Consider the following 26,516-nt stretch of genomic DNA (forward strand, 5'->3'; position numbering starts at 1 on the left):
ACAAGGAGCACCTGAAGGCATCGTCAAAACACAGAGCAACCTTTTTTTTGTTTTTAAATGGTAGAATAACAAGATTTTAATACATAAATCAAATGCTTGAAAGATGTACAAGTTGTCGTCGACATGATGCAAAGTTTTGTTTGCAAATAGATGTCAATTTGTGCTGCCACAAGGTTCTTTTAATTTGTCTGTGACATTAAGTTTTTTATTTGACCTCCTAATATCACGGACCACTGTCCTCATCTCTTTGATGATTATGGGTAAAAAGAATTGGCCTTTTGAGCATCATAAAAAGGAAACCTAGACACACAGACCATGACACAAACACAGACTGAACAGCTTACATTGCCACCAGCAATACTTTCTTTAATAGTGATGGCCAAAGTAGAGAGTGTGACACAGCCACCATCACTTGAGTAGAGAAAACAAACGTGGTGGAACAACGAAAAAAGATGAAACAAAGCACTTTTTTTTCAACCTTCTCTTTCTTCGACACAAACTTATAAAAAGCAACTCGAGAACTGGATTCACAACACCAGAGGGATCCACAAATAATACTTTTTTTCCCCAGGTAGGCAACATGACGGCACAACATGATCAAACGGTTTCGGGGAGGGGGGGGGGGCTTTTCCCAACACAACACATTCACAGAATCCTTCCTGGTAGAAAATATAGGAAATCAACTGAATATGATGGGAAATATCAAGGAGGTGCCACTCAAAAGTCTGTAACAAATAAATAAAAGGTGTGAATAATACAATCAGTCCAACTGACCACCAGCTGCTTCGCCATGATCAGCCCAGAACCTTGTAAACACAACATCATCCGAATATGTTCTAATGACAAAAAAATAACAGCACTCTTCTGCAAACATTATGCTAGCTACATCGATCAAAATGTGGATGGAAACTGAACATCAACACTTGGCACTTAAGAACTGAAATAAACAAAGAAAACATTCCTCAGTAATTGAATGTACATTGTTGTAAACAACTAAATGCCACCTCTAGGGCACGATAATAGACAATCAGTTTGGCTGGTGTTTGGCGTACCAAGACTGTGTCACTATGAAATGACATGCACCATGTCCAGTGTTACGTTTTCCCTTTAAGTCTGTAATATTGTGATCAACTCGTTGGAAAAAAGGGTTGAATGTGTCTGAGGTGACACTTTTGTTTTAGACTTTGAATCGAAAGGATCAGAACGTGAGAAATCTTGTGTGAAAACCCGGCAAATCAGAGCTTCGAAGCTTGATGTTTTTAGATTCCCAGGATTGCAAAAAACGTAGTTTCTGCATCTTAAAAAAAACTGAGAAACTGCAAGGCACTGTAAAATCCGCAAATAATGGTAACGACCAGTTACCTCGACATCATTAAATCCAGTGAACAAATATGGCCTAACGGGTTCTAATTTGGTCCGGAGGGAAAGGAAAAGGTGTCTGCAGCGAACAGGTGAATGTTAACATTTTGGCAGTGCCAGGTCGAATCTAGCAGTAGCATTTTTCTTTTTTTCTTTTTTTTAGGATACAACAACATCTTCTTCATCCACTAACTGATGATCCTGGAGGCTTCACTATTCCATTATTAAGAGGATAAATTGTTTTGGAATATCTGAAGAACACAGCAAACGTTTATCTGTTCAACATCACTACTTTAGAAGAAATGTACATTGTCGTAACTGAACTCAAACATTACAAAACAAACAATCATTGATATAAGTAACTTGTGATAGCAAAACATGAATAGTTTTACATTCATGTATCTCTCACCGGGCTTTACTTTACAGGTGAGGTTCAGACTCAAACTGAACTGAAAACTTCTGCCTTAAAAGGGATAATTTGGATTGTTTTGAAGTTGGGCTGTATGTGGTACTTATACCCAGAGTCTGTGTATTACCCACAGTAGATGGCGTTTGGCAGTACTGGCACGTAAGCTAAGCCACCACTTTATCTGGCCAGACAGCTGTTCACTTAGTAAAGTTGCTCTCTTCAAACCCACCAGACTGCTCACAAAAACAGTAATTTTACCTCCCAGGACATGGGAGTTGCGGGTCGACTGCTGCCTCCGTCGGTTAGTTTGTTTGTGTTATTGTGTGACTTTGGTGAGTCTGAACTTACCTTTTAAAACACCAAAGTCCCAAAATAACACAAACAAACACTCCGATTGAGGCAGGGATAGACCAGCCACTCCTGTGTTCTGCAAGGTAAAATGACTGTTTTTGTCGGAGAAGTCTGGCTGAGAGAGCATAGATGATTTAATGGCTTCCATTTCCCGTTGGAAAGGGCTGTCTGAAGGCATATATACCTTTTTCTGGTAATTCAAGAAATAAATAATGCCTATTTTTGTATAATCCTGTGTGAATTTAATACGTAAAAAATATTGAGTAGCAGCACATTGCTTAGCTTCCATATCTGTACTCCTGCCTGCTTCTGACTTCAAACTGGTGTGCGCCGACCGCCATCTACGATACGTAATACACTCACTAAGGATAAGTACCTCATACCACCCCTCTCCAAAAAAATCTGAACCATCCCTTTAATATAAATCATCGTGAAAGACAGCACTTTTTAAAAAATAAAACGTCTGTGTCAGTTCACTATAGTAGCAAGTAATGGCTGTGGGAGGTGTATACTGACAGCAAAAGAAGACTGACATGAAGCGATGCATGACGGCTCTTCAGTAGACGTTTGTTCCTTTCTCCTCCTTCAAACAGATCACGCTGTCTAATGGCTAAATCCAAACAAAAAAAGTCAGATTGTGTACAACCCTCTCAAAAGTAATAGTTCTCACAATAGAACTGAAAAGGAGCCAAATACACATATGTATGGAGGGGTTGTGTGTGTGTGTGTGTGTGTGTGTGTGGTACATTAGAGTGCAAAAACTGTCAGGGGCTGGTAAACTTAAAGAAAACCCAAACCGGAGCTGAGAGCTTCACCGAAAGAAAGAAAGAGACAAAGTCCTGTCTGACAAAAGTGTGGGTATCAGAGTCACTTTTTGAGGGGCTGGTAGACTGAGGCGTTGGGGTCCAGGGAGGAGGGACTGTTGTCCATGAACTTGGAGGAATAGTGTGGGGTGACGGGGCTGAGGTTGCTGCCATCTGATGAGTAGGACAGGCTGGGCATCACTGCCATCACCTCTGCTATCTTCTGCTTCAGCTCTGCGATCTCCTGCTCCCTCTGGTGGATCTGGCCTGGGGGAGACAAAGCAAACAAGAAGAATTCATTTTACTATTTTATATGTTTTCACTCCGTTATTGTTATTCACACACACACACACACGCACACACACGCACACGCGCACACGCACACACGCACACACGCACACGGCCCGGCTAATGTCTTTCATATCACGGTGTTAAGATGAGAGCAAGGGGGCAAATGCTCTGAAGGTACCCTAGCTAATTAAATCCCTGGCAGCGCTAGGATAGGTGGAGGGGGGTAAAGAGAGTCCTTACTACATGTTGGCATATGGGTGGGCAATGTAGATGAAATCCTCCATCGTGGAATGCCACAAATTACCGATATTCATCGTGGTAATAGCCATTTTTCTTGAGAATGAATTGTGAATTAATAAACCACAGGCTCGTTTTGCTTCTGTTAATTAAAACCCTGAGAAAAAAGTCCAACTTCATCATATCAAGACAAAAAACTATTTCAGTTTTTCTAATGTATCTTATAGGTCTGTATAGGTAGGCATAGAGCATGGGTGTCAAACTGATCGAGTAAAGGGCCGTGTGGCTGCAGGTTTTCATTCCAACTAATCAAAAACACACCTGGTCCAACAAATCAACTGTGTGAAGACAGTTCAGGTGATTGAGTAAGTCGTGTCAGGTGTGTTCTTGTTTGGTTGGAATGAAAACCTGCAGCCCCACGGCCCTTTACTGGATCACTTTGACACCCCTGGCATAGACCCTATTTGGACAGGATTAGTTTGACGTGGGGATGTGGGATAAAACAGTTTTACCTCAGGATGTCTGTAATATAAATGGCCAATTCGATTAAGAAATCCCTGTGTCGAAGCGTTACTTGATTGACGCACTGCCGACTTATCTCCCTGTCGCCATGTGTGTGCTATGTTGCTTCCTGATATCACAAAACTAAGTAAACACGAAACTAAAGGACAGAATTGATTATAAAAAAAAAGTGTTAAGACTTCTTCAAGCGCCTCCATGCTTAAGAGAAATGTGCAAACTACGTATTTACAGGATATGACAGAATATCTACATACATTTTACAGAGGGTCGTTTTCGTACAGGAGTAGTTTTACCTGAGGTATTTGTTCTGGACTGTTTTACAGAAGGTGAAAGTCACCTTCATTTTTACTGACATTCACCAGAATATTTACTGTACATTACATTACGAAATGACCTTACCCTACGTCCCCACATTAAACTAATCCCGCCTGAATAGGGTTATACATGTGTATGGGTTCACTCACGAGTTAAGCCCTATTTGGACGAGATTAGTTTAATGTAGGGACGTGGGGTAAAACAATTTTACCACAGGACGTATGTAATCTAAATGGCCATTTTGCACAGGATTAAGAAATCCCTGTATTATACCAGTGGTGAGAGAGATTACTCGATTGTCCACCTCCTTGTCGCCATGTGCGTGCTACGTAGCTTCCTGATATCACAAAACTTACTAAACAGGAAACTAAAAAGGACAGAATCGATAATCTAAAAAAGTGACAGTGCTTCTTCATTCTCAAAAATATGTGGGAACTACATATTGACAGGATATGGCGGTCTATCAACATATGTTTAGGGTCGTATTTGGATGAAACTAGTTTTACCTGAGGTATTTTTTCCAGCCCGTTTTACAGGGGACGAAATTTGCCGTCATTGTTACTGAAATTCGCCGGAATAATTACTGACATGGCACATTCGGACAGGACTAAACTTCTGGTAAAAATGACCTCACCCCACTTCCCGACAATAAAAGTATCCCGTCCGAAATAGGGTTTTGGATAGTTTCTTAAGAAGATCTCATTGATAGCTTGGTTTTTTTACTGAAAAATGTAAAACAACTAACATTAATATTGACTTAGATTGTTGCACTGTTCAACTTGTGTGATTTCTTTATTTCCAACATTTCTATCTGTATATATAGCATACTATAATATATATAAAAAATATAATATTTTAAATATATATATATATATATATATATATATATATATATATTTAAACACATTTTCTTTTTCATTTCAAATGAAGAAAGCAAAGACATGTGATGGCTGATGTAAACATTCAAATATGGTGGATAAAAGCACTATATAGCGCCACTTGATCCAACCCCCACAGCGCTGTTATGGTTAGGGCTTTGTGGTGGAGTGGTAATGGCTAAGGTTTATTGATTCCATTTCCAAAAGGAGAAATAATTATGTTGACACATTAGGTCACAGATGGTTAGCGTCATGTTTTAATCTTTGATAACGTGATGTTAATGCTGGCACATAAGCTTATTAACAGCAAAATGTTTTTCACTGCCGTGTCATCACCATACAAGGACGGAGGCGTTCAACTTGAATGTAATGGAGTAGTTGACAGTAGGCTTGGTCAGTATTTATTTCTTCATACCTTCCTGACATTTCACTTGGGTATACGACGGTATTTATGACACGCCAGATACCGACACATTAATGGGATGAACGGAGGTGAAGAGCGGGTGGTGGTGGAGGTTTCAAGTGTTGCCCTCTTTAGCACCCACTTTCTTGAGGTAGATAGTGCACACAGCTTTGCCCGTGTTGGTTGGTTCACCTTTATCATCGGAACTAGCCCCAAATACTCCTACATAAATGTTTCTTTTTGACTCGTCCTGTATTATCCCCACTCGCAGTTGACAGTTGAGTGATTTTTGACAAGTCATTCATGCACTTTGCACAATTGACAGGCACTGGAGCATCTGGAATTTTAACCATTACAAAACAATGATATTTAGGAGTGACCAATAATAATCAGTACATCACTTTTTCCCTACCTTGTGCTATCTCCAGCTGCCTCTTGGCATCCCCCAGTGCAGAGAAGAGGTCCAGTTTGATCCTGGTCTCAGCACTCAGGCTGTTCTCCAGGTGCTGGGTCTTCTCCTGCATGGCTGACAGCGCTGACATCAACACCTCTGTGTCTTTCTCATTCTCTTTATACTTCCGCAGCTCCTGTACATGACAGGAGAAGAAAGAAACATTTTTACTGTAAGCAAACATTATAATAACTGTGTTATTGACACAAGGTCTATTTATTTAATTGTATCAATTACAAGTACAGCAGCAGCTTGTTGATAAGAGCTTACTCAGTTAAATTCATTGAATTGTAGGTATTTTACAACCGATTTAATGACCTAGGGAGCACACATTTATTAACCCCAAGCGTTATCTTATCAGAATGTGATAACAGAGTTGTGCTATTCCTTCTCACCTGACACTTGCCCTCCAGATCCCTAATCTGCTCCTCCTTAAGTTTCATGTCCATACTGAGCTTCTTACACTCCGTTTCCAGCTCTCTGATGCGACCACGAAGAGAGTCAGTTGACTCCACTCTGTTGGGCAGAAGAGGAAAAACAGCAGTTTTCATAGTGGAAAAGGCACCGATCTTTCACTTCCGGATTTAATATTTACTCATTCAATGTGTTCACTTAGTAAAGTTAATTTTGATGACAAAAAGCTTGGCTAGATTATACACTTATCTGTACCTGGTGGCAGCTGCCAGTGCTACGGCTCTGGCAGCAGTGGCCTCCTCCATCTTCTTCCTCTTCCTCTCCTCAGCCAGCTGTTTCTCAGCCAGGGCACGAGCCTCCTGCTCAGCCTTTAGCCTCTTCTCCAGTTGGGAGATGGTTTGCTTATCCTTCTGCTTGGCCTGGACGGCACTGTGGAGCCTAAAGTGTGGAGAAGAATATCGTCAGCCTGGCTGGATCACAAGATCCTGTCTTCCTTCTGGTTGTTGTCGTATCGTAGTGTATTAGTTGATGTGACAACAAACCATGTGACCTCATCTTAAAACTCTCTCTTTGCTTTACAATGCAGTACCTTTCCTGCGGTCAGTCTGCCTCTTTAGCTGCAGTTATAACTCACACTCGATTTAAATGGTTTAAACTTCAGGTTTGTGCACTGATAACACACAACTACCATGACACTAACAGAGCAAAAGAGCAAAGTAATGCGTATGTACCAATGCCTGTCACTGATAGAGATAAAGGTCATAGACTTAATACATTTTCAAACCCCCTATGCTTCAAACATAGTAATGTGTGTGTTGTCTTCAGTTCAGTAGTTAGTTCAGTCTGTTGTAGGTCAAAAGTGTTACATAAATACAAGCACTGTCATAAGGTTAAAGGGGTAGTTTGTATTTTTTTTAAGTGGGGCTGTATGAATTACTGATCCATAAGCCGTGTATTACCTACAATAGATGGTGGTTTGCAGGCAGGAGGACAGCCAGGGAAGCTAAGTAATGTCATGCTGTGGACAGGGGCAGCAGCTAAACACATTTTAGACACCTAACAAAATCAAAATTAGTTTAAATGTACATTATATTTAGAATTTTTTACTGCTTTACCTTGCCGTCACACAGCCCTGTGTACGTTTAAACAGGTGGATCAGAAGCTGTTTTATGGTCTTGTCAAAGCCACCAGACTCTTGACAAAAACAGTAACTTAACCTCACAGAACACAGGACTTGCTGCTCTACTGCTGCCTCGATTGGTTGTGAACACTGCTGTGTTCTGTGAGGTAAAATTACTGTTTTTGTCAAAGGAGTCTGGTGGCTCTGAAGAGAGCATAGACTGATTAGTTTGGCCTTTTTTTGGTGACTAAATACTTTAGCAGTTTAGCTGTTGCTCCCATCCACGGCAGTGCATTGTTAAGCTTACATGCCTGCACTCTCGCACGTTTCTCCAAACTGGAGGTGTGCCAGCCGTCATCTACTGTAGATAATACACTAACTATGGATAAGTACCTCATACAACCACACACACAAAAAATCGAACTATCCCTTTAATATCTCAGGTCGAATTGACACATTATGATTGTTTCAGTGGCTTTTGTAAGTCTGTAATAAAGCTTCTCAGGAGGAAATAGCGTACTTTGATCATAGCTGAGATGAAAACGCTGCTGTCAGTCATCCAGTGAGTAGTGCTCAGCTAGGGACAGCTGATTTGTCAGGCGATTTGGTATAGTCAGTCGAGTTTGGAGATGCTGTATTAAACATTTGTTTAGCACAGTTCTTTCCTCAAAGACATTTATAGTTATGCTATCTTGGCTAAACTATCCATGCTTTCAAGGCAAAACGAAGAGGGAATGGAAATACAGGGAAAGTAGCATCAAATGCTCCATCTATTCTACTTCACTGTATTTGAAGGGATTTTGTGAAGTGTCTTTGGCAGATCGGATCTCCAAAACCCAGTACTCCCGGTGTGTGACTGAAACCCCACAGAAACCACCACACAGCCCTTTACTAACCAGCTGCCTACCTCAACATACTGTCAAGAAATGATATTCATTGCATAACAACTGAAGTAGGATTGTTGTCAGAGTTAAGGTGAGTACAGCATAGTGTACTGCACGTGTACCCACTTGTTCTGTAGCAGCTCGTTGTCCTGGCGGAGCTGGCCCAGTTCAGAGCGTAGGCTGCGGTCCTGGCTGCTCAGAGAGGAAAGCTGACTCCGCAGCTCTGACTCCAACTGCCTGTTGGCCTGAAGATCTGCCTTCAGTCGCTTCACATCCTGCTCCAGCCTGCCAGAAAAAGAAAAGGGGGCCAAGAGATCATCAAAAGGCAAGAAAATGTTGGATGACATTCACAACTTTGAGCAGAACATGCACAGTCAGACAAGGAGTGGGTATTTGAAACAGTACGACAGAGTGCATCTCACCGTATGAGAGCGTCCGGCTTGCCCAGCTGGTTGTTGGGGATGCAGTTCTCCACCGGATCCTTTTGCGCCTTTCCTGCCCCCTTCTGCTTCTTTTCGTTCTTGTTGGTGGATGAACCTGGAGGCCCGCTGCCATTTGAAGAACTGTGATTCCGTGGAGACGAGTTGGAAATGTTCCCCCCACCTCCACTGGCATTTTTGTAGTTCTTCCCCGTTCCCCCCATTTCTTCTTTAGAAGTAGAGTGTGAGTTGGTATCGGCGTGTGTGTTTTCTCCCGCCAGGTCGTTATTCAGTCTCTTTGCCCCAACGTAGTTCTCTATATACTCTGTCTCCTGTAGTTTGGAGTCCAGTGGGTGTATAATACTGTTGTTATTGATTCCAATTGTGTTTTGTTTTTTGCCCTCACGATCTTTTGCAGTAGTGTCCTTCCCTTTTTCCCGGTACTCCAGTTCTGGTAGCGGGACAGAGGTGTTTTTCTTTCCAGGAGGTGCTCCGTTTTGGGATATAACTGCAGGTTCTACATCAGAGATCCCTTTAGCTAAAGCAGCTAAAGGAGAGCACATGCAGGCAGTGTTAGAAAAGACGAAAGATACTGGATAGAATTAACCAAATTCCTAAGTAAACTGGGAGCAAACAGATTGAATGATGGCCTTTGTGACTGACAAAAGTTTCACACCAGTAAGCTTTTGCAGAAATCCTTTCCTGCTTTCTATAGACTACAAAATAGACAGAAAAACTATTGGGGCTAACCTGTTTTGTGCAATCAAATGAACCATATTCACTTCCTGATTGGAGCTTCTTATCCATTACTTATCAGTTAGCCCAGACCTAGTTAAATTTACATACCTTTTGTGATTATCCTATAATTATCCTATAATGCGCCTGATACTTCGCTGTATTTGCTTTCCAATGACTCTGGATCTGTGTTTTCCTCCACCGTTGCCCCCTTATACTTCGGTCCAAGCAAAGTAATATCTTTTCTTACTTTTTGCCCTTGTTGTTCTTCCTCCATAGTATTTCCCCTATTTTCAACTAAGCTAAAACTCTTCGTTTTTGTTTCAAAACGCTGTTTTAAAATGAAAATGTATTAGGCTGGAAGTAGCCTAGGTTTAGATCTATGTTATTTTACTTGTTATTTTCAAGCAAAGCAGACAAACCACAGTATTATGTGATAGTAGATAGCTAACCTCTAAGTGTACTACTGACTGCATGATTTCTATTAAGCATTTCTACAGACCGTGTTGCAGTAAGTTTTGCGTTTCATGTGTGTGCGTGTCTCACCCTCCTCTGCCTCCCTCTCCTGTCTCTGCAGCATCTGTTGCTCTGGCGGTAAGGCTTGCAGTAGAAGCTGCATGTAGAATTCGTTCTCCTTCTGCACTTCCTTTTGTTTTCTCAGTCGCATCTTGTAGCTAACGTAGCTCTTAAAGCCAAAGCCCAGAGTCACCACTGGATAGCCGATACTAGGAGGTGCAGAGTTGAACACAAAGTTAACTTTAAATATAGGGTGTATCCTTACAGTTTTAGGCAATAAATATTGAAGCATCTGCTATTTTATCATGAGTTTTTTTCAACCATTGACAAGACTCTTCTATGACGTTTACCAGTGAGCTGCAAATGGTCGACACAGGTCTACGTGAAAGTTCTTCAGATCTTTGAACCGTATTGCAGCTTCAATGTAAACAAACAGGATCCACAGCGATACAGTGGGTAGACAGACTCCTCTTTCTGCGTGAAAGTAAGAGACAAGAAGAGAACAGAAAATCAGCCCCTGAACACCAACACAGGTGTTTTCAGCTGGTTGATTAGACCTCTTCTCAGGACTGTGTGGGTGGGTCTACTGTGATTGATTGACACCTTCCAGAGTCTCATGTTAGCTTTGTTTCACCTGTTAAGGCGGGACAAAGTACACCTTTATCAGTCTTAGTGGTAGACGGACATTTATGACCTCATAAATCCCCATCACGTTCTCATCAGGCCCCGCCCACCTTCAACCCAAGCAGAGGTGTAGCCAGAATAACTGAAAACACCTGCGTAGGTGTCCAGGAGCTTTAAGACTAGCAACAAAGTAATTTGGCAGCTATCACTTTCTTGTGAGTCTTTAAGGTGAAAGTGGCTGTTTGGCAGGCAGAGAAATACAGAGTCCACAGAAAACTTGGACTAACCTGTGTGCCAGACATATTGGACCCATACATAGGTGCTGGCAGCGAAAAACAGCCACTGGACGGGGATGAAGAGGAGGCAAATGATGTCTGACGTAAACGCCACACATACGAAGAAAACAGAGAACGCCTAGGTAGAGGAGAAAGAGAGACAATTAAATATGCCATAACAACTGTGCATGAATACAGTAGTTTATATACAAATTTACACAATAACATGTGAACTGTAAAACACACTCAAAAAAGCTTGTCTTACTGGTTCACCACCACAGGTTACTTCCATAGCATAAAATCTGGGTTGTTTATCTATCCAAATGAGCTCCATATCACCTCTATCTTAGGTAACAACCTGCAAGTTCATTTCAGATGGAAAGGGAGGGTCAGGGTCATGTAAACAATCTCTTACCAGTCCCTGATATCTGAAGGAGTCGTAGACGCTCCGGATGAAAAGCCAGAAGGGCCACAGGTACTCAAATCTGAACTCCAGCACAAAGTCGGCGAGCAGAACTAACACCCACACCACCAGGAACTTCAGGTACAGGAACGTACTGGCAGATGACAGGATAGGGGCAAAAAAAATGGAGAAAATGTCAAAAGAAAGACACAAGAAAGAGACAAAGGGGGAATTACATACCATCATAACAAGCATCAGGTTTAAACACACCATTGTGTCTTTAAGAACATCTCCAGTGTGATGCATTTTTAAGGCAGATGATCATTTAACAGTGCAACATTGAGCATGAATACATATTCAAGACAAGCCTATAATCATGTGTTTCTATTATCCAAATGAAAATAGATGATAATGGGGGTCAGCGATGGGTGGACAGAGAAGAGAGAGAGAATGAACATACAGTGTCTGGACATGTTGCTGAAAGCACAGCAGGTTTCTTTTTCTGGCTTACCGTGCATCAATCTATAGGAAAAGGCGCATGCTATTTTGACATTATATCCCATTAAATAATACGTGCGCTTCACATGTTCCAGTTAGACCCGATTACGTCGGCAGACAAAGAAAGTACAGGTGAGAGTTCCGCCGTCGGCGTCTCCCCGGACTTCACAACGATCGCCGCTGACATTGCTGCCGTCATCTCAAACTCGAGCTCGATTATTCTCACAAGTTCACGCTATCGGTTGTTTTGTTTTTAGCTGAAGAGATTTCCATTGAGCCGACTGTGTTACAAATCATACTTCAGTTCAACAGAGCCTCATCGCCACCTTCCATTTACTCTGAGCCCGTATTTGAAATTGACAAAAGCGACGGACAGATAATGTACGAAAAAAAACCCACACAAGTAACGTTAGGCCTATCGTTTTGACAATATGCGGGCATATTCATTTAACGTTAGCTCGCTGTGTAGCTACAACCGAAGCGTGCTTAAATATGAATGTGGCATAGCCTGGCAGACCCGTCTTGACATATGCAGAGAGGCGCCATTGTTATACAATAACGTCCCTCCAGCCCCTTTTCTGTACCTGCTATATATACCCTCGGTGATTCGGTTCCGTTTTAACGGCCGTCGGAGTTTGCTGCAGTCCGCATTGCGCCGCTTCATCCTCCCCCTGTTGATTCACTTGTGATATCGGCCTGGTAACTGTGACTGGAAATGTCATTCGCTCATCCTTATGTTCACACTTCTTCAATTATCGACCATTGTTGTTGTTTTATTCACATGAAACAAAGAAATAAATAAAAACAGTCCGCTGAAGGCCCTCCCCCTTTCACGACACGCTGCGTCCCCATGCTGACGTCTGACGTCATGCCGTCATCGTCGGAGGCGTTGAAAACATGGCTGCCCCCGACGAGTCGAGACGTTTCTCGGTTTTAAGTGCGTAATATTCACTTCTGAACGGTAAGAGTTACAATAACCAGTTGGAGTGATATTACTTTAGTTAATGCGCCGCAGTTTGTTATTTCAACGCCGCTGCTATGCATTATAAGCCTATATAAACATGACGTTACGTAGTCAAAGTTATCCATGCTGGCGCAACCACGTTTGTTTGGTCAGGCATTTAACCTACTTTTTTGCTCCCTCAGCAAATATTTTTTTTCGTCTCAAGTTTATTCAGCTGCGACATCCTATCTTAAAATAACATATCATATAAAGCTGTCCGTGGTGTAAAACCAATGTATTTAGGGGGGACTTTTTGATATAGCAGGACCCATATCTGCATTGATGTAAATCAATGAATGTGAAATATCGCTAGTTTTACATGAACTCTCCTGAACAGTAGCATTAACCTTTTTCTCATAATATGCTGTTGTTGTTTTTACTATTATATGCTATTTCACTATTGCTTTAAATAATGTTGTGGTTGTTGTGTTGCCTAAGATCTAAGATGGGCTTATGTTTCAACAGATAATATGGATAAGGCCGAGGAAATGGTGCCATTGGCTGAGGACGAAGAGATCATGGTAGATGAAGGAGGAGAAGATGGTTCTGCAAAGGAGGAAGACGACGATGGAGACAATGCCGAGGTAATGGTGCCATTGGCTGAGGAAAAACAGGAGGAGGAAGAAAGCATAGTAGATGGAGAAGATGGCTCTGTAAAGGAGGAAGAAGATGATGAAAAACAGGAAGGTGGAGATGAAAAACAAGAACAAACAGTCCCACAGGCCGCAGATAAAATTGAGAAAAGCATTCCTTTGCCTGCTGAACCTAAAAAGAAAAAGCAGGATGATAGCCTGAACCTCAACAATGAGGTGGTGAAGATGAGGAAGGAGGTGAAGAGGGTGAGGGCTTTGATTTTCAGGAAGGTGACACGACAGATTGCTGCCCTGAAGAAGAAGAAGGGGAAAGAGATGGAACTTGAAAGGAATCAGAGGAGAGCTGCCAGACTGCAGGATGAGATCCAGGCCATGAAGGTCCTCTCACCAGACTTGGTAAGTTTATAACTCCTGTACATTTATTGACTCCTCTGCATGAAGACATAATCTTTCTAGAGAGAATCACAATACACTGTTTGTTTACTGTCTATTGTTTACCTCCTATATCTAACCAAGAGGTTATCGTTCACTGTTTATTGTTTTACTTTATCTATTTTATTTAGTTAAGAATTTATTGTTTAGCTTACACTGTATTTTTTTATACCTCCTTTTTTTCTAAACAAGTTTTTTGTAAGCTGCTGGAAATTCAATTTCCTTGAGGGAGGCATCCCAAAGGTCTAAGTCTTTACCCCATCCCCAGTGTAAACCCATCCGCAGTAATGTTAGACACAAAGAGGAAGTGCTCAGATTTTCAGGTGATGTAGTAGAAAGAGCGACAATGTCTGTGTAGGGAGCAGGTCAGGATGGATGGATGGATGGATGGATGGATGGATGGAAGCATGGGTCAAATAAGCCCATGATTTCACCCAGAAAACTGCTGCTCATGTCCCGTGTTAAACCGTGTTTTGTTGATAAATTAACTTATGTAACAAACAGTAAAACTAATTTTAACCAAATGTTTTCCTAAAGATGAAATTGTTTTGTTGCCTAAACCTATACAAGTAGTATTATTGGAATTTATGGTGTTAACTACGTGTATAAAACTGCGACTGTAGTGGCACATCATAGTTTGATGCAGTGTGTTTAAAAAGTGATGCCAAGTGGTCTGTGTGTGATGAGTTGGGAATGAGAGCAGGTTGATTCATTCCTCAAGATGCAAGTTCAATTGAGTGAAAAATGTTGAGAAACTCGGAGAAACGTCTAATTGGATTAACTGTTTTATCCGTTGCCAGGTGACCAAGACAGCCCTGCAGAAGACTCTCAACTTTGAACATGTGTGTAAAAACCCCAAGTCGACTATTTCCGACCGGGCCGTAGCGCGCATCGCCACCCACCCTCAATTCAACAAGAAGATTGAGAGCATCAAAGCTGCTGTGAAAGCCTTTAAGGAGGAGCGGATGAAGGGCGGAAGGCAGGGAGGGAAGGGAAAAGTGCAAACAAATGCTGGGAAGGTGACTTCAGGGTTACCAGACAAAAAGGGAGAGAGTGAGAAAGAAAAGGACATTACAATGGAGCAAAAGGTCATCATGGACAACGAGGAAGGAGGTGGTATCCTTAAAGACACTGAAGACGCAACTGTCGCTAAACCTGAAAAAGAAACGGTAAATGCAACACCTTCACCTGACACTGTTGATAGTCAAAGGAAAGTAGTGCCAGCGTCTAAGAATGTAAGACCAGAATTGATAAAAAGCAGTGAAGTAAAGCACACTGTGAAAACTCCATGTCAAAGTAAAGGTGCAGAAAAGAAACTCGATCTCAAGTCTGCACCCGTAGTGCTTCAGAAGAAGACAGGTGAGGTTGAGAGTGATTTAGAGTCATCGGATGATGAAGAGAAAGAGTACTTTGATGACAGCACAGAAGAACGTTTCCACAAGCAGTCCTCCCAATCTGAGGAGAGCGACGACGACAACGGCTTCTTTGTCGGGAAAGTAAGCAAACACAAGAAGAAGAAGAAGCAGAAAGGCGTAGAAGAGAAGAAGGGTGATAAGGGGCGCGAAGTGAAAAGTTCAGACCGGCTCCAGAGTGAACTCGATGAGCTCGAGTCCCGGTTGAAGTCTAAAGGGTCGCTTCAGTCTGTTTTTTGTTCTTCCCTCTCTAAGCCTGGTGGAGGCAGAGGTGCAGGCAGAGGGAGAGGTGGGGATAGATTTAGGGGCCAACGAGGTGGTGGTGGTGGTTTGAATAGAGATTTCAGTAAACACTCCAAGTTCCAAAATCAAGATACAGGAGCAGAAAGAAATTCGGGGTCCAGGTACAGCAATCCCTCCCCCGAGTCATCAGGGATGGGCCGCCCATCTGTCGGCAGAGGGAGGGGGCGCGGCAGAGGTGACGGTATGAGGCAAAATGATCGCAGGGGTGGAGGTGTCTTTTCCCAGCAGGCACCACAGCAAGCACTGCATCCATCCTGGGAGGCTAGTAAGAAAAGGAAGGAACAGCAAGGACAAATCCAGGCCTTCCAGGGGAAGAAGATCAAGTTCGACGATGATGACTGAAACTGTTTTTATATTTGTTTATTAAGGCTGCATACATACCTCTTTGGTTTAGTATCTTATATGCTATATGTGGGTTATCTGGCATACTAGTCACTAATTCATCTTATTCTATCGGATGCTCAATATCAGTCAGTGGTGATCTCAGTATAGTTCAGTTGTGGTGTGAACTTATTTTGTATCCTTATGGCTGGTAAAAGACAACAAAGCTGTAATTTTTGTTTGTTTAAAACAAATATTTTTACTCAAATACAAATTAATTCTATGCTGTGAAATGCACCACCTGGAATATGTAATTTTTAATAAGTTTAACAGTTTGAGAAACAAGTAATTTCAGAATTCTGTTAGAAATGTACAGGTGGGAAGTAATGTTTTTTAATCTATTGACCAGTACCCAAATGGTTATTAGGGCTCAATTGTTATAAAGTACACCTGAACACCATCTCTGAAATTGATGTATGATAACAGGTTGCACATGATTACCTTTTGCAGCAAGGTCTTTAACCAAATATTTCCCCCTATTTTTGATACTTGTCCCTCACTAATACGTACTTTGATGTCTTTATCTTTATTCCAAGAAAACCTAATTAAATGCAGAAAAAAAGTGTTACTTCACTCATAAAAACTAAGAGTTTTACTTGACTGAAGAAAAATGAACCACGTTGTTGTAGAGCTCTGTAGCCGTTGGTCGGCTACTGCTACGTCAGACGCACACGGCGTGGCGAACGCAGCGTAATGACCAATGAGAGCTTACATGCAAATCTCGTTTGAAGCTGTCCCGCGAAATCGGAGTTGCGCTCATAGTGAATCCTCTCGTGTCGTGGGTCTTAACATGATATGTATCTGCGTTATTAATAAGATAACTGGATATGTTTGCGGTCCGATATACGTCGTACACGCGGTAGAATTAACAAGAGCAGCATAATGAAAAAGGGGGCTCCCTCGGTGTCGCAGGTCTCTGTCGATATTAACGCGGGATGTTCCGGGATTACCCCGACCGCACTGACCAGGAGCCCTTCGTCCGTGTACGTCGGCAGGGCCGTGAGAGTGAAACTCCGGTTATCCCAGCCGACTGACGGTCCCACGCACGCTACTACCCCCCGGACCCTCAACAACCGGGACAGGGCGAGTTCAGGTAGGTACGTCACGATGCAACATATGCGGGGAGCTGGATCAACTTTGTTATTAGAGTTATGGAAGAAATCCACACCCAACCGGCCGTAACAGTGGGCTGGGTTTAGCTAAAGTTGCTGTTTATTTCCACGTAACATCATCCGTTTTATCTGGATTCTAAAAGTTAACGTTAAAGACTTGACGTTAACTATGGACATTTTGTATTTAACGCACCTGAGCGTGCTGAGCAGTTATTTTTATTATGTTAAAATAAAAAGGCACCCGGACTATTCGTGAGGACAGTGCATTTTCTCGGTGACATTAGCATCATTGGTAACTCGAAATGCAACTTGAGTTAGCTGCGTCACGTACGACAAGGTTACCGTGGATGTTACCGGAAGCGCAAAATGTCTTCAGAATAAAGGTATTTAAAGGAAGAACCGTTTACTGCTTTTGGTTTAATCATTGCATTTTAATGCAGTGGTATGTTATTTACAGCAATTATTGACCCTCTTGTATTAGTGGACTTGATAGAAAGGAAATATAACATTAATTTGTGAAATCCAGCTATTTTGCAAGCTATAAGCAAAAAGCTACAATAAGCAAAAATATTGGAAGGTGTGTTTTGGGGAAATTATTAGTGAAAAATCCAATGTGCTCTTTAAAATGAAATAAAAACTTGTCACTACCTGGAATTTGGCCAGAAAAAGTATATTAGGGGCTCAGGCCTGAAAATACGGTTGCCACTTTTAGTCACCCTACGTTTTGAGTAATATGTAGTTTTACATCAGCTTAATAAAATCTGACATTAAAGACCTTTCCTTTTTGTTTTCCATTCAGGTTCGTCTTGTCCTTTGTCAGCTGAATTAGTCACAGTCACACAACTTAATCTGCTTTGCCATGTTCTCGCACAAAAGACGGAGCAAATTAAGTTGCAATGTTGTCTGGTTCTGACTGTAACAGCAATATTTAAATGTCACTAGTGCAACAAATGTCTATATACATTATGGGATGTACATTTTGCTGTTTGCTTTCCCTATTTTTAACATGTTAAAAAGTGTTTGCCACTGATGGCAACCAAAGGCCAAAAATCGGTGGCCCATTACTCAAAATGGTTGCCAATGGCAACCTGGCAACTGTTACTGTCGAGCCCCAGTATTAATGTTCATTGATACATTATTGGACTGACCATGTTTGTCACAAAACCAGAATTATAAACTTGGACACAAAACTAGTATAAAAAAAAACCCAAACTAAATACCTCTTTAAATGCCATGGCTAAAAGAAAAAAAAAGTTCTAGACACAAAATAGGATATCTTTTTTTATTTTCGCATACAACCTGCACACAGTGCTGGCACAAAAAAACAAATCACAGAACACACACTTAGACATAATAATGTGATTGTTCGATTGACACAAGACTTTGATTTTTATTTTATTCTGAGTTTTTGACAGTCTTACTGACCACTATAGCTGGCTGCTTACCAATATTTAGTTAATGTTAATAATTGGTTATATGCTATGGCTATAATTATGTCCCACCTCATTTCCAGATGAGGATCGTCCTGTCATGTGAAAAAGGAACACTAGGCTTCAATTGAATAGTTTTATTTTGAAGGTGAATTTGTGAAGCTCAGATCACTACACTGTATTTCCGGTAACTTTACACTTGTTTTACCTTGGGCTGAGGCAATTCACCGCGCCTTGTCGGAACATACTTTTGCACACTTTGGTCTTCAAGTGGCGCACACGCTGACAGCGCTCTTTAACAACCGACTTTGTGTGGAAATATATCGGTAAGGCGGCAACTGTAAACAGCACTGTGTTCATTATTGCCAGAAGCAAACTAACCTTACTGTAGGCCTTGGGTGAGCGTGGTAGGGGGATGGGGAGATGTTGTTCCAACTAGCTACACACTAGTGAGGGAAGCTAGCTTCGGTCCCGACCCCAGGTAATGACAACCCTCAACAGCGATGATTAACCAGCTCCAGACGACAACCGGAACTTATTCATTCATGCAGAGAGCCATGCATTGCTTCTAAATTCATACAGCAGTGAAGTGACAACGACAATGACAAGTTTATACTGTATTATTGCCCAAAATGGCTGCCCTGTGAGCCACTTGATTCAGAGATAATTGTGAACTTAAAGTCTTAAGTTGCATGATGGGCACACGGAGCGTTTCAATAGTACATTATGTTTTCTTTCACTCAGGCAAAGAGAAGGCTGGAGCTGGAAGCCGGTGACCCCCAGGACTTTCAGGATGGTGGCTGGACCCCCAAAGCCAAAAAGCCAATGGCCTCTCAGTCCTACACAGGAGGAAAGGGTAAGACTATAGTGATTTGTAAGTGTTTGTTTTTCTTAACACAGTGTTGCAGTGCTGGGCAACAGAAGTGGCAGATCCCAGCTTGCACACAGTTTTTGTGTGAAGCTCTCAAAGCCATGTTGTAACCAGGTCACATATTGTGTTCAGTCTGTGAGAAAACGAACACATAAGTCCAGTGTGTGGTGGAAACGTGTAACGCTGGGATGTTCTAGATATTTTTGTCTTCTAAGTGATGTTTCCTAGTGTCTCACATATTCTCTCAGACGGTGGTGGTTACAGTGTCAAATCCACGTGATTCTTTGTGCACCATCCAGTGCCACTTTTCACAGCACATTATATTCTCACTACTTTAGAATCATAGTATAAGCATCTCCTCGTTCTGCTCAGTGGCAACAGAAGATTGGCAAATGTTAGAAGACATCATCACAATTAGCACACTGCAATATGACATATTAGAACAGATAAAGGAATTCACAAATCTTTAAATATTTCTCAATCCTTCACTTTCTTCCCAGCTCCCGCCCCCCATCCCATAGCACGCAAGTCCTTGTTTGAGAAGTCACGCAATGACACCTCGCTCGGTTTCTTGACGCAGAGGTTTGCAGACATGCTGAGGCGCTCCATTGATGGGGTGTTGGACCTAAACGTAGTCGCCCAGGAGCTCAATGCCCCAAAGAGACGCGTCTATGACGTCACCAATGTCCTGGAAGGAATCCAGCTCATCAAAAAGAAGTCTAAAAACTATGTCGAATGGTTGTAAGTATCAGTTCTCATTTATTCACGATATGGCGGCTTAAGCTTTTAACGTTATTATACTTTAGACTGGTAGCTTATATTAGCTTTCAAAGATGGTAACAGCTGTTTGGGATACACGGCATTAAGTCTTCAGGTCCTAGGCTTCATTTATTGACCGTTAATATATATATATATATACACATCCACATACACAGTTATTATTTTTCCTCAGTTATCTTGTACTTAATTTCCTTTGTGAGCCGTAAAGCCGTTAAGTGATGTTTGCTGTGGTGTTAAATGCTTTGCTGCTCGTATGCACAGGGGCGGTCAAGTGAACGCAGACATGGATGAAGAGCTGAAGGCTCTGGTTGAGGAGGAGAGGAGGCTGGACGAGATGATCCGAAGCTGTACACTGCAGGTTCACCAGCTGTCTGAGAACCAGAGCACTCAGAGATATCCTTTTGATTGTGATTTCAGTTTCTTTTTGTACATTTTTGTACTCTTGTACCCACACCGAGATTTAAGTTCTCCGTCGCTCCAACAGATTTTCGTCTATTGGACTCAGTACTTGAAGTTTCCTTTGGGCTGTTTTTAGATATGAAAAATATTCTTTCTTTAATGCTACAATGAAGAGGCTGTTTGTGTTGTTTCAATCACTGCCGGGATCCTTTCTGCTAATTTAGTAACCATTTGACATCATGACCGAAAAGAACGAGGTCGCGGGTACAAGCGGCCGAAATGGGTTTTCTCAGGAGGGTGGCTGGAGTCTCCCTTAGAGATAGGGTGAGCAGTTCAGCCATCCGTGAGGAACTCGGAGTAGATCTGCTGCTCCTTTGCGTTGAAAGGAGCCAGTTGAGGTGGTCTGGGCATCTAGTAAGGATGCCCCCTGGGCGCCTCCCTAGGGAGGTGTTCCAGGCACGTCCAGCTGGGAGGAGGCCTCGGGGAAGACCCAGGCCCAGGTGGAGAGATGAGATCTCCACACTGGCCTGGGAACGCCTTGGGATCCCCCAGTTAGAGCTGGTTAATTTGGCCCGGGAAAGGGAAGTTTGGGGTCCCCTGCTAAAGCTGCTGCCCCCGCGACCCGACCCCGGATAAGCGGATGAAGATGAGATGAGATTTGGCAACAGGTGGATTATAAGTCGATTATGCAGGATAACTTGCACAGTTTAGAAACCAACAGAGGAACAAGTTTTGAAGTTTGGATCATTATGGCTTTCAAAGTTTTGCTTGGACTTGATGCAGTACAACAGACTACATTTTCTGACTGAGGAGTGGATGAGTAATAATGTATTTTCAGTTTACTGCAATCTATGTTGGAGCTGTTAAGTTAACGTTTGGATTGATTCTTAGAAAACGGTTAGATTTGTGGTTCTTGTCTCTGTGAAACGGGTCGCGATATGATCCACAGCTGTCATACGACTCCATCTGGCTGCTAGCCTGCAGCTAGGTTGTGTTGTTGTTTTTTTGTAGCCTACTCAAGACCAGTCTGAAGGGCAAGTCACTAAACTTCCTGTGCGTTGTCTGATATATTTGCAAATGTACATTAATGTTAGATAATGTAAGCTCTGATCTAGACCCCACCCTCCCCGGTTTTGCTCCCTCATTTGGGTAAGAGGGGTAGAGATGTGACAGCAGAGTGGAGACCGACTGATGCTCCTCCACTTTATGAAATAATAATATTACATAGGCTGCTTTGCCTGGCCATAATTATATAGCACATTAGGGCTACTTTAAGAGTGCTACTTTTGAGTATGAATACACAGTTGCAGGTCAACTATCTAACTTTTTAACCAGTCAAACAAACTGCTTGTGTGTTTCCACAGTCGTGAGCACCACTCTGTCTGATTCCCTCATTCACTTTATCTTTCCCACACTTGGTGATACTTGCATATAACATGCACATCTATCCCACATCTCAGTGGAGGTTTAATTACCTTACACATTATTGTTATTACTATCATTTTTAAGGAAAGACAGAGAAAAGTGGAGACTTAAACAAATTGAAAATGTTGAAACATTCTGTACTGAGTGATAGTTTCTAGGGGAAGACAGGACTTACCCAGAAAACCTGATGCTTGCATGAACATTGTATTGTGTTAGGTGGATCGTTAAACATAAAGATGGTTAAGTTGATTTCAGCTCCTTAGTGTTTGTTCATTGATGTTTGGTAAGAGAAAACAAAAAATACCACACAAAATTCCCTGCGCAGTGACTTTTTTAATACACTTTTTTCAACATACTATTCTAGTGAGGAACCTCTATGTGGGAATGTGGATCTTTCGGATCAATTTGAAGATGGTTTTACAAATACAAATTGTAGATAGGCAATACAACTTGGCCTGAAAAACAAAACAATCAGTCAGAAGATTTTTTTGCTTTAATCCTTTTCCACATTCAGCATTATTGGTAGTTTGTCTAAAGGTCAATCCAGATCAACATTTTGTTTTAGTGTGCACTGGATGGAAGAATGTCCTCCCACCCCAACCCCCATTAATGTGCCACTTATGATGCTGATTTTGGGTTTGTCACTGAGTGTATACCCAGCTGTACACAAACACACCAAGATTGATTTATATTCCTTAATCATGAGGTTCACATTTGCCTATTTGACTTACGAGGATGTCCAAAGGATTCCCAGCCTGAAAGAACAGACTGTGATCGTGATCAAAGCCCCTGCAGAGACCAAACTGGAGGTGCCACACCCAGAAGAGGTACCATTTTAACTTAATCACTTAATTGCATCTTTTTTTGTAATGGCACTATTTCATATTATGTTTTCACTTGATGACCCAGGACTGCTTTGATTTTTTTGATGCAGCGTTGCCGAAAATGATATGTTCTTGCCACCTTCTCCCTAGATACTGTTCACAGGACCATTTAATAAAATCACTGTCTATTACGCTGTACTCAGAGCCTCCAGGTCCACCTTAGCAGCACACAGGGGCCCATTGAGGTGTTCCTCTGCTCTGATGACCCCGTCCCTATGGAAGCCACTGACAGCTCTGCCGCCAACGGTGCCAATAGCAGCCATTTAAACCCATCCTCCAATGGGAACAACTCCACCCCCCTCACGCCTTACTCATCCTTTGTCCAAGTGTCTTCCAAGGGTGAGTCTTCCACTTGAATATCCCATGGTCTGTCTTAAAGTGTGTCGCCACAGAGAAGGTTTACCATAAGCGCTGGCTGCCGACCAAACAGTTACTTTATTATATTCTTTTTTCCGATTCTAATATAATAGTTTTGATTAACAAGTTGCTTTGTACGAATGTGTGTGCGTGCTCTTGGCTGAGTGGTTGTGTCCTGCCGAGTAGAGAGATTAGCATAACACAAAGAATTGCAGTGATTGCACAGACAAGCGACGTCCTCATTAGTCGGGCTACTTCAGAAAACCTAATGAATGAAAAAATTAAGGAATTATCTTTGTTTGCATTGTGCTTTTTACCGCAGAGCAGCTCTAAGACGCATTGCAAACACACTAAAACAGGCAATGTTGTAAGTAACAGGCTGATGTTATATGGGGGAAATGTAGGCTGGGCCTCAGCCTAACACTAGGGATGCTGATAAATACGTGACGACACCTGTGTCACCAAGTACACCGCAAATGCACCACTGCTTTGTCTGGCCCCTCCAGTCGAGCTTTTGCTGCACTGCCCATCGTGGCAGCCGCCGGGTTGAGACAGGAAGCAGAAGCACCACCAAGTGCTGCCCCCTTCTTTTGGGCACCCATGCTAACGATAGACTGTATATAAATCTGATGTTAACCAATAAGGCTGTTCAGACCATAGAGATGCAGAGCTCCACAGTCTGAGTGAATCTGCAAGAAAACTCTGATAACCTATCAATGTATTATATAGGATATAAAGCATCTGATTCTGCACTTTTGGTGTTCACCTTTCACTAATTTTCAATTCACTGGCATCGTCTTGTTGGTCTCAACACATTATGAGTGAAATTTGACTCCCACTGTTCTGTGACACTTTAACATGGCGGCTGATACAAAAAAATTAGCTAAATTGAGTTATTTCTAAAAAAAAAAGAAAAGCAGAACAGCTGTGGGAAAGTAGTTTAATTGGTGTTTGCCAAACATCTAAAATGTCCTTGAATGCTGTCAGATGTCTCCAATCAATTTTAAAATTCAATTCATTTTTAACTAATATGAGTTGATTGAGTAGAAAAGTTCACTAATTGATTTTATAAATACTTTAAATTAAAACCATTACACAGGCTAGATAAGACACATTCCCTCTTAAACTAACCTTGTTCATTTTAATTGACTAAGAGTAGATTTTTGTTTATTGTAAAACAATACAGTAGCAATCATTGTGCCATGTTTTGATAAACCTTACAGTGAAGGTGTCAATAAATAAAAGGTCTAGGTCAAATCTTTAAATTACAAAAATCTGATCAGTGTCGCATCTGTGGCATTAATGCATGGCGGAGTCAGCAACGTGACCAGCCGTCAGTTGATTGGCCGACTTGCTGTTTCCGCCATGCATTAATGCTGCTACACTGGTCACAGAAAATAAAACGGACATCATCTGGTGGCCAACAGGTGCTTACAGGTCCCCTTTTGTTGCTGCACCAGCTTTCGTCAGATTGTACCCACCAAATGACAGCCGCTCTTCTCCCAGCGATTTGCGACACGTTATGGCCCACCAAAATGATTCTCCCCCTAGTCGGCTATACCATATTCTGCACAGGAACCTTATAAGATACTGTATTTATTTCTAACCCTCTATTGTTGGCTCATTGCTTTGGGGTCTTTCACGACTCATCTTTTTTCCTCCATGTCTCCTTATCCACACTCCCATTATCTTTCCAGACAATGCTAACCGCACTTCTGGAATCGATAGTATCTCCAGCCCGCTGTCTGAACCAACACAACACTCATCACCAGTTACTGTGACCCCTGTCCTCCCCATGCACACCTCCCTCCAACCCCGCTCTGAAGATCAACAGAGCTTTGTTACCCTCACTCCACCTCTAGCTTTCTCACTTGATGGGGAGGATTACCTCCTGAGCCTGGCTGAAGATGAGGGCGTCACTGATTTCTTCTCTTCTGCTCACCTGGACCAATTGTCCCTGGATATGCCCCTTCTCTGAACAGTTTTTGGAAATTCAATAGTTTTGGAGGGCACCTTCTCACAAACGAGATATCGAGGATACAATAAAAGAACAAAGTGCTGATCTAAATGTGAGACTTTTTTATTGACATTTGCCTATCCTGGACAACGTGACTGGGATTTACTGACGCTCAGGTATGTGAAGGAGTGTGATCTTTTTATGGCTTCCTTAGGACCTGGACTGACATGCATGTTTGTTTCAGAGCTTTAATCTGTTGCATTGTCAGGTTTTCTTAAGTGTCCTTCTCCAAGATCTGAGTATCACTGTCTCAACACAGATATTCTTGTCCATTGACCATGTCACTGGAAAGATGACGTTTTGTATTGTGATCACGAAGGAGCCTTCACAACAAAGCCTGATCATTTAGACACCCATTTAGTGTCAAAAAGTGTTGAATAAAAGCATTCAAAATGCAAAGAACCCACATGTCTTGTTTTGACTCTGCTACAACAAATGCACAATCCAACTTTTTCTAATGAAAACTCACTTTATCTCATGATACCAATTCCAATACCTCAACTCGGTATGCTGTCATTTTCTGCAAATCTAACATATTTGTGGAATTTCCTGGAATCATTTTTATGCAAGATAAGACGAGGTAACTGAGTTGGTGACCCGGTATGACTCAATGATTGTCTGAATGATCTGACATTGTAAATACTGAATTTTATACAGACACTCATCATAATTAATGCGATTAGGTCACAGCTGATACCTGAACCATTTATTAATGTCAGTATCATCTTTGTCTCCAGTTTTGGCTTCCTAGTTTTCCTCAGGGCTAGAGTAGCTTCTAGTGCAGACTCAGACTTGCTTCACACAACTTCCACTGAGTTCCTTTAAGTTTGGTTGGGAGTGGTTTATCAAGATTGTAGCAATACTTGATGACTTTTAGGGAACCGTTTTGCAACTCTCAATCTCTCAAGATGAAGTTGCTGTTTAACATTTAGGCCAGGGACTTAATGCAGCCCGTCTTCACCGTGTGGCCGTTTAGAGGCATGTAATGGTCCACTGACAACACACTGAACAACTTTAGTCATTGACTGCAGAGACATTCAAAGTATGACTATCCATGTGAGGTGAGCAAAGCTCTGATGGTGTTAATTTAGGCATTCAAAAGTCATGGAAATGTTAAATTATAACTTCACCCCCAGGTCTGAACCTTACCACCCACTGCCTCATTTTGAAAAATGCAACAAAGTGTGCAAGAGGCTCAGTGGGGGGGCTG

General features: G+C 42.0%; 3 protein-coding genes across 4 annotated transcripts; 2 read left to right on the plus strand and 1 right to left on the minus strand.

Annotated features, from left to right (window-relative positions):
• Positions 1-625: 625 nt before the first annotated feature.
• Positions 626-12,629, minus strand: maco1a (macoilin 1a). The gene is made up of 11 exons (XM_083925131.1): positions 12,492-12,629; positions 11,422-11,563; positions 11,019-11,145; positions 10,458-10,581; positions 10,138-10,316; positions 8,860-9,403; positions 8,564-8,722; positions 6,689-6,871; positions 6,415-6,535; positions 5,981-6,155; positions 626-3,189 (listed from the first exon to the last, which is right to left on the minus strand). Exons 1-11 carry the CDS (start codon positions 12,569-12,571, stop codon positions 2,987-2,989), a joined length of 2,037 nt encoding a protein of 678 aa, XP_083781257.1. The 5' UTR covers positions 12,572-12,629; the 3' UTR covers positions 626-2,986.
• A 157-nt stretch (positions 12,630-12,786) lies between these two features.
• srfbp1 (serum response factor binding protein 1) lies at positions 12,787-16,502 on the plus strand. The gene is made up of 3 exons (XM_083925326.1): positions 12,787-12,868; positions 13,376-13,899; positions 14,736-16,502. Exons 2-3 carry the CDS (start codon positions 13,381-13,383, stop codon positions 15,990-15,992), a joined length of 1,776 nt encoding a protein of 591 aa, XP_083781452.1. The 5' UTR covers positions 12,787-12,868; positions 13,376-13,380; the 3' UTR covers positions 15,993-16,502.
• Positions 16,503-16,992: 490 nt separating this feature from the next.
• On the plus strand, positions 16,993-25,633 carry e2f3 (E2F transcription factor 3). 2 transcript variants are annotated; one of them, XM_083925980.1, is made up of 7 exons: positions 16,993-17,124; positions 19,318-19,429; positions 19,945-20,185; positions 20,486-20,617; positions 22,761-22,875; positions 23,076-23,271; positions 24,987-25,633. In XM_083925980.1, the coding sequence occupies exons 2-7, from the start codon at positions 19,399-19,401 to the stop codon at positions 25,265-25,267; spliced, it is 996 nt and encodes a 331-aa protein (XP_083782106.1). In that variant the 5' UTR covers positions 16,993-17,124; positions 19,318-19,398; the 3' UTR covers positions 25,268-25,633. The 2 variants fall into 2 exon arrangements, with proteins under 2 accessions (XP_083782106.1, XP_083782107.1); XM_083925981.1 differs by lacking the exon at positions 16,993-17,124 and adding an exon at positions 18,821-18,899.
• The last annotated feature ends 883 nt before the right edge of the window (positions 25,634-26,516 follow it).

The sequence above is a fragment of the Echiichthys vipera genome (genome assembly GCF_963691815.1).
Source record: "Echiichthys vipera genome assembly, chromosome: 13".
NCBI classification, from domain to species: Eukaryota; Metazoa; Chordata; class Actinopteri; order Perciformes; family Trachinidae; genus Echiichthys; species Echiichthys vipera.

What these genes read in the sequence shown, in the direction of transcription:
- maco1a (XM_083925131.1), bottom strand. Translation starts at nt 12,571, where the DNA reads ATGAAGCGGCGCAATGCGGACTGCAGCAAACTCCGACGGCCGTTAAAA. An exon ending in CGACCATTTGCAGCTCACTG is followed by an intron (nt 10,317 to 10,457) that starts GTAAACGTCATA and finishes TGCACCTCCTAG; the next exon opens with TATCGGCTATCCAGTGGTGA. An exon ending in AACGAGCTGCTACAGAACAA is followed by an intron (nt 6,872 to 8,563) that starts GTGGGTACACGT and finishes TCCACACTTTAG; the next exon opens with GCTCCACAGTGCCGTCCAGG.
- srfbp1 (XM_083925326.1), top strand. Translation starts at nt 13,381, where the DNA reads ATGGATAAGGCCGAGGAAATGGTGCCATTGGCTGAGGACGAAGAGATC. An exon ending in AGGTCCTCTCACCAGACTTG is followed by an intron (nt 13,900 to 14,735) that starts GTAAGTTTATAA and finishes ATCCGTTGCCAG; the next exon opens with GTGACCAAGACAGCCCTGCA.
- e2f3 (XM_083925980.1), top strand. Translation starts at nt 19,399, where the DNA reads ATGGCCTCTCAGTCCTACACAGGAGGAAAGG. An exon ending in GTCCTACACAGGAGGAAAGG is followed by an intron (nt 19,430 to 19,944) that starts GTAAGACTATAG and finishes CTTTCTTCCCAG; the next exon opens with CTCCCGCCCCCCATCCCATA. An exon ending in AAAAACTATGTCGAATGGTT is followed by an intron (nt 20,186 to 20,485) that starts GTAAGTATCAGT and finishes TCGTATGCACAG; the next exon opens with GGGCGGTCAAGTGAACGCAG.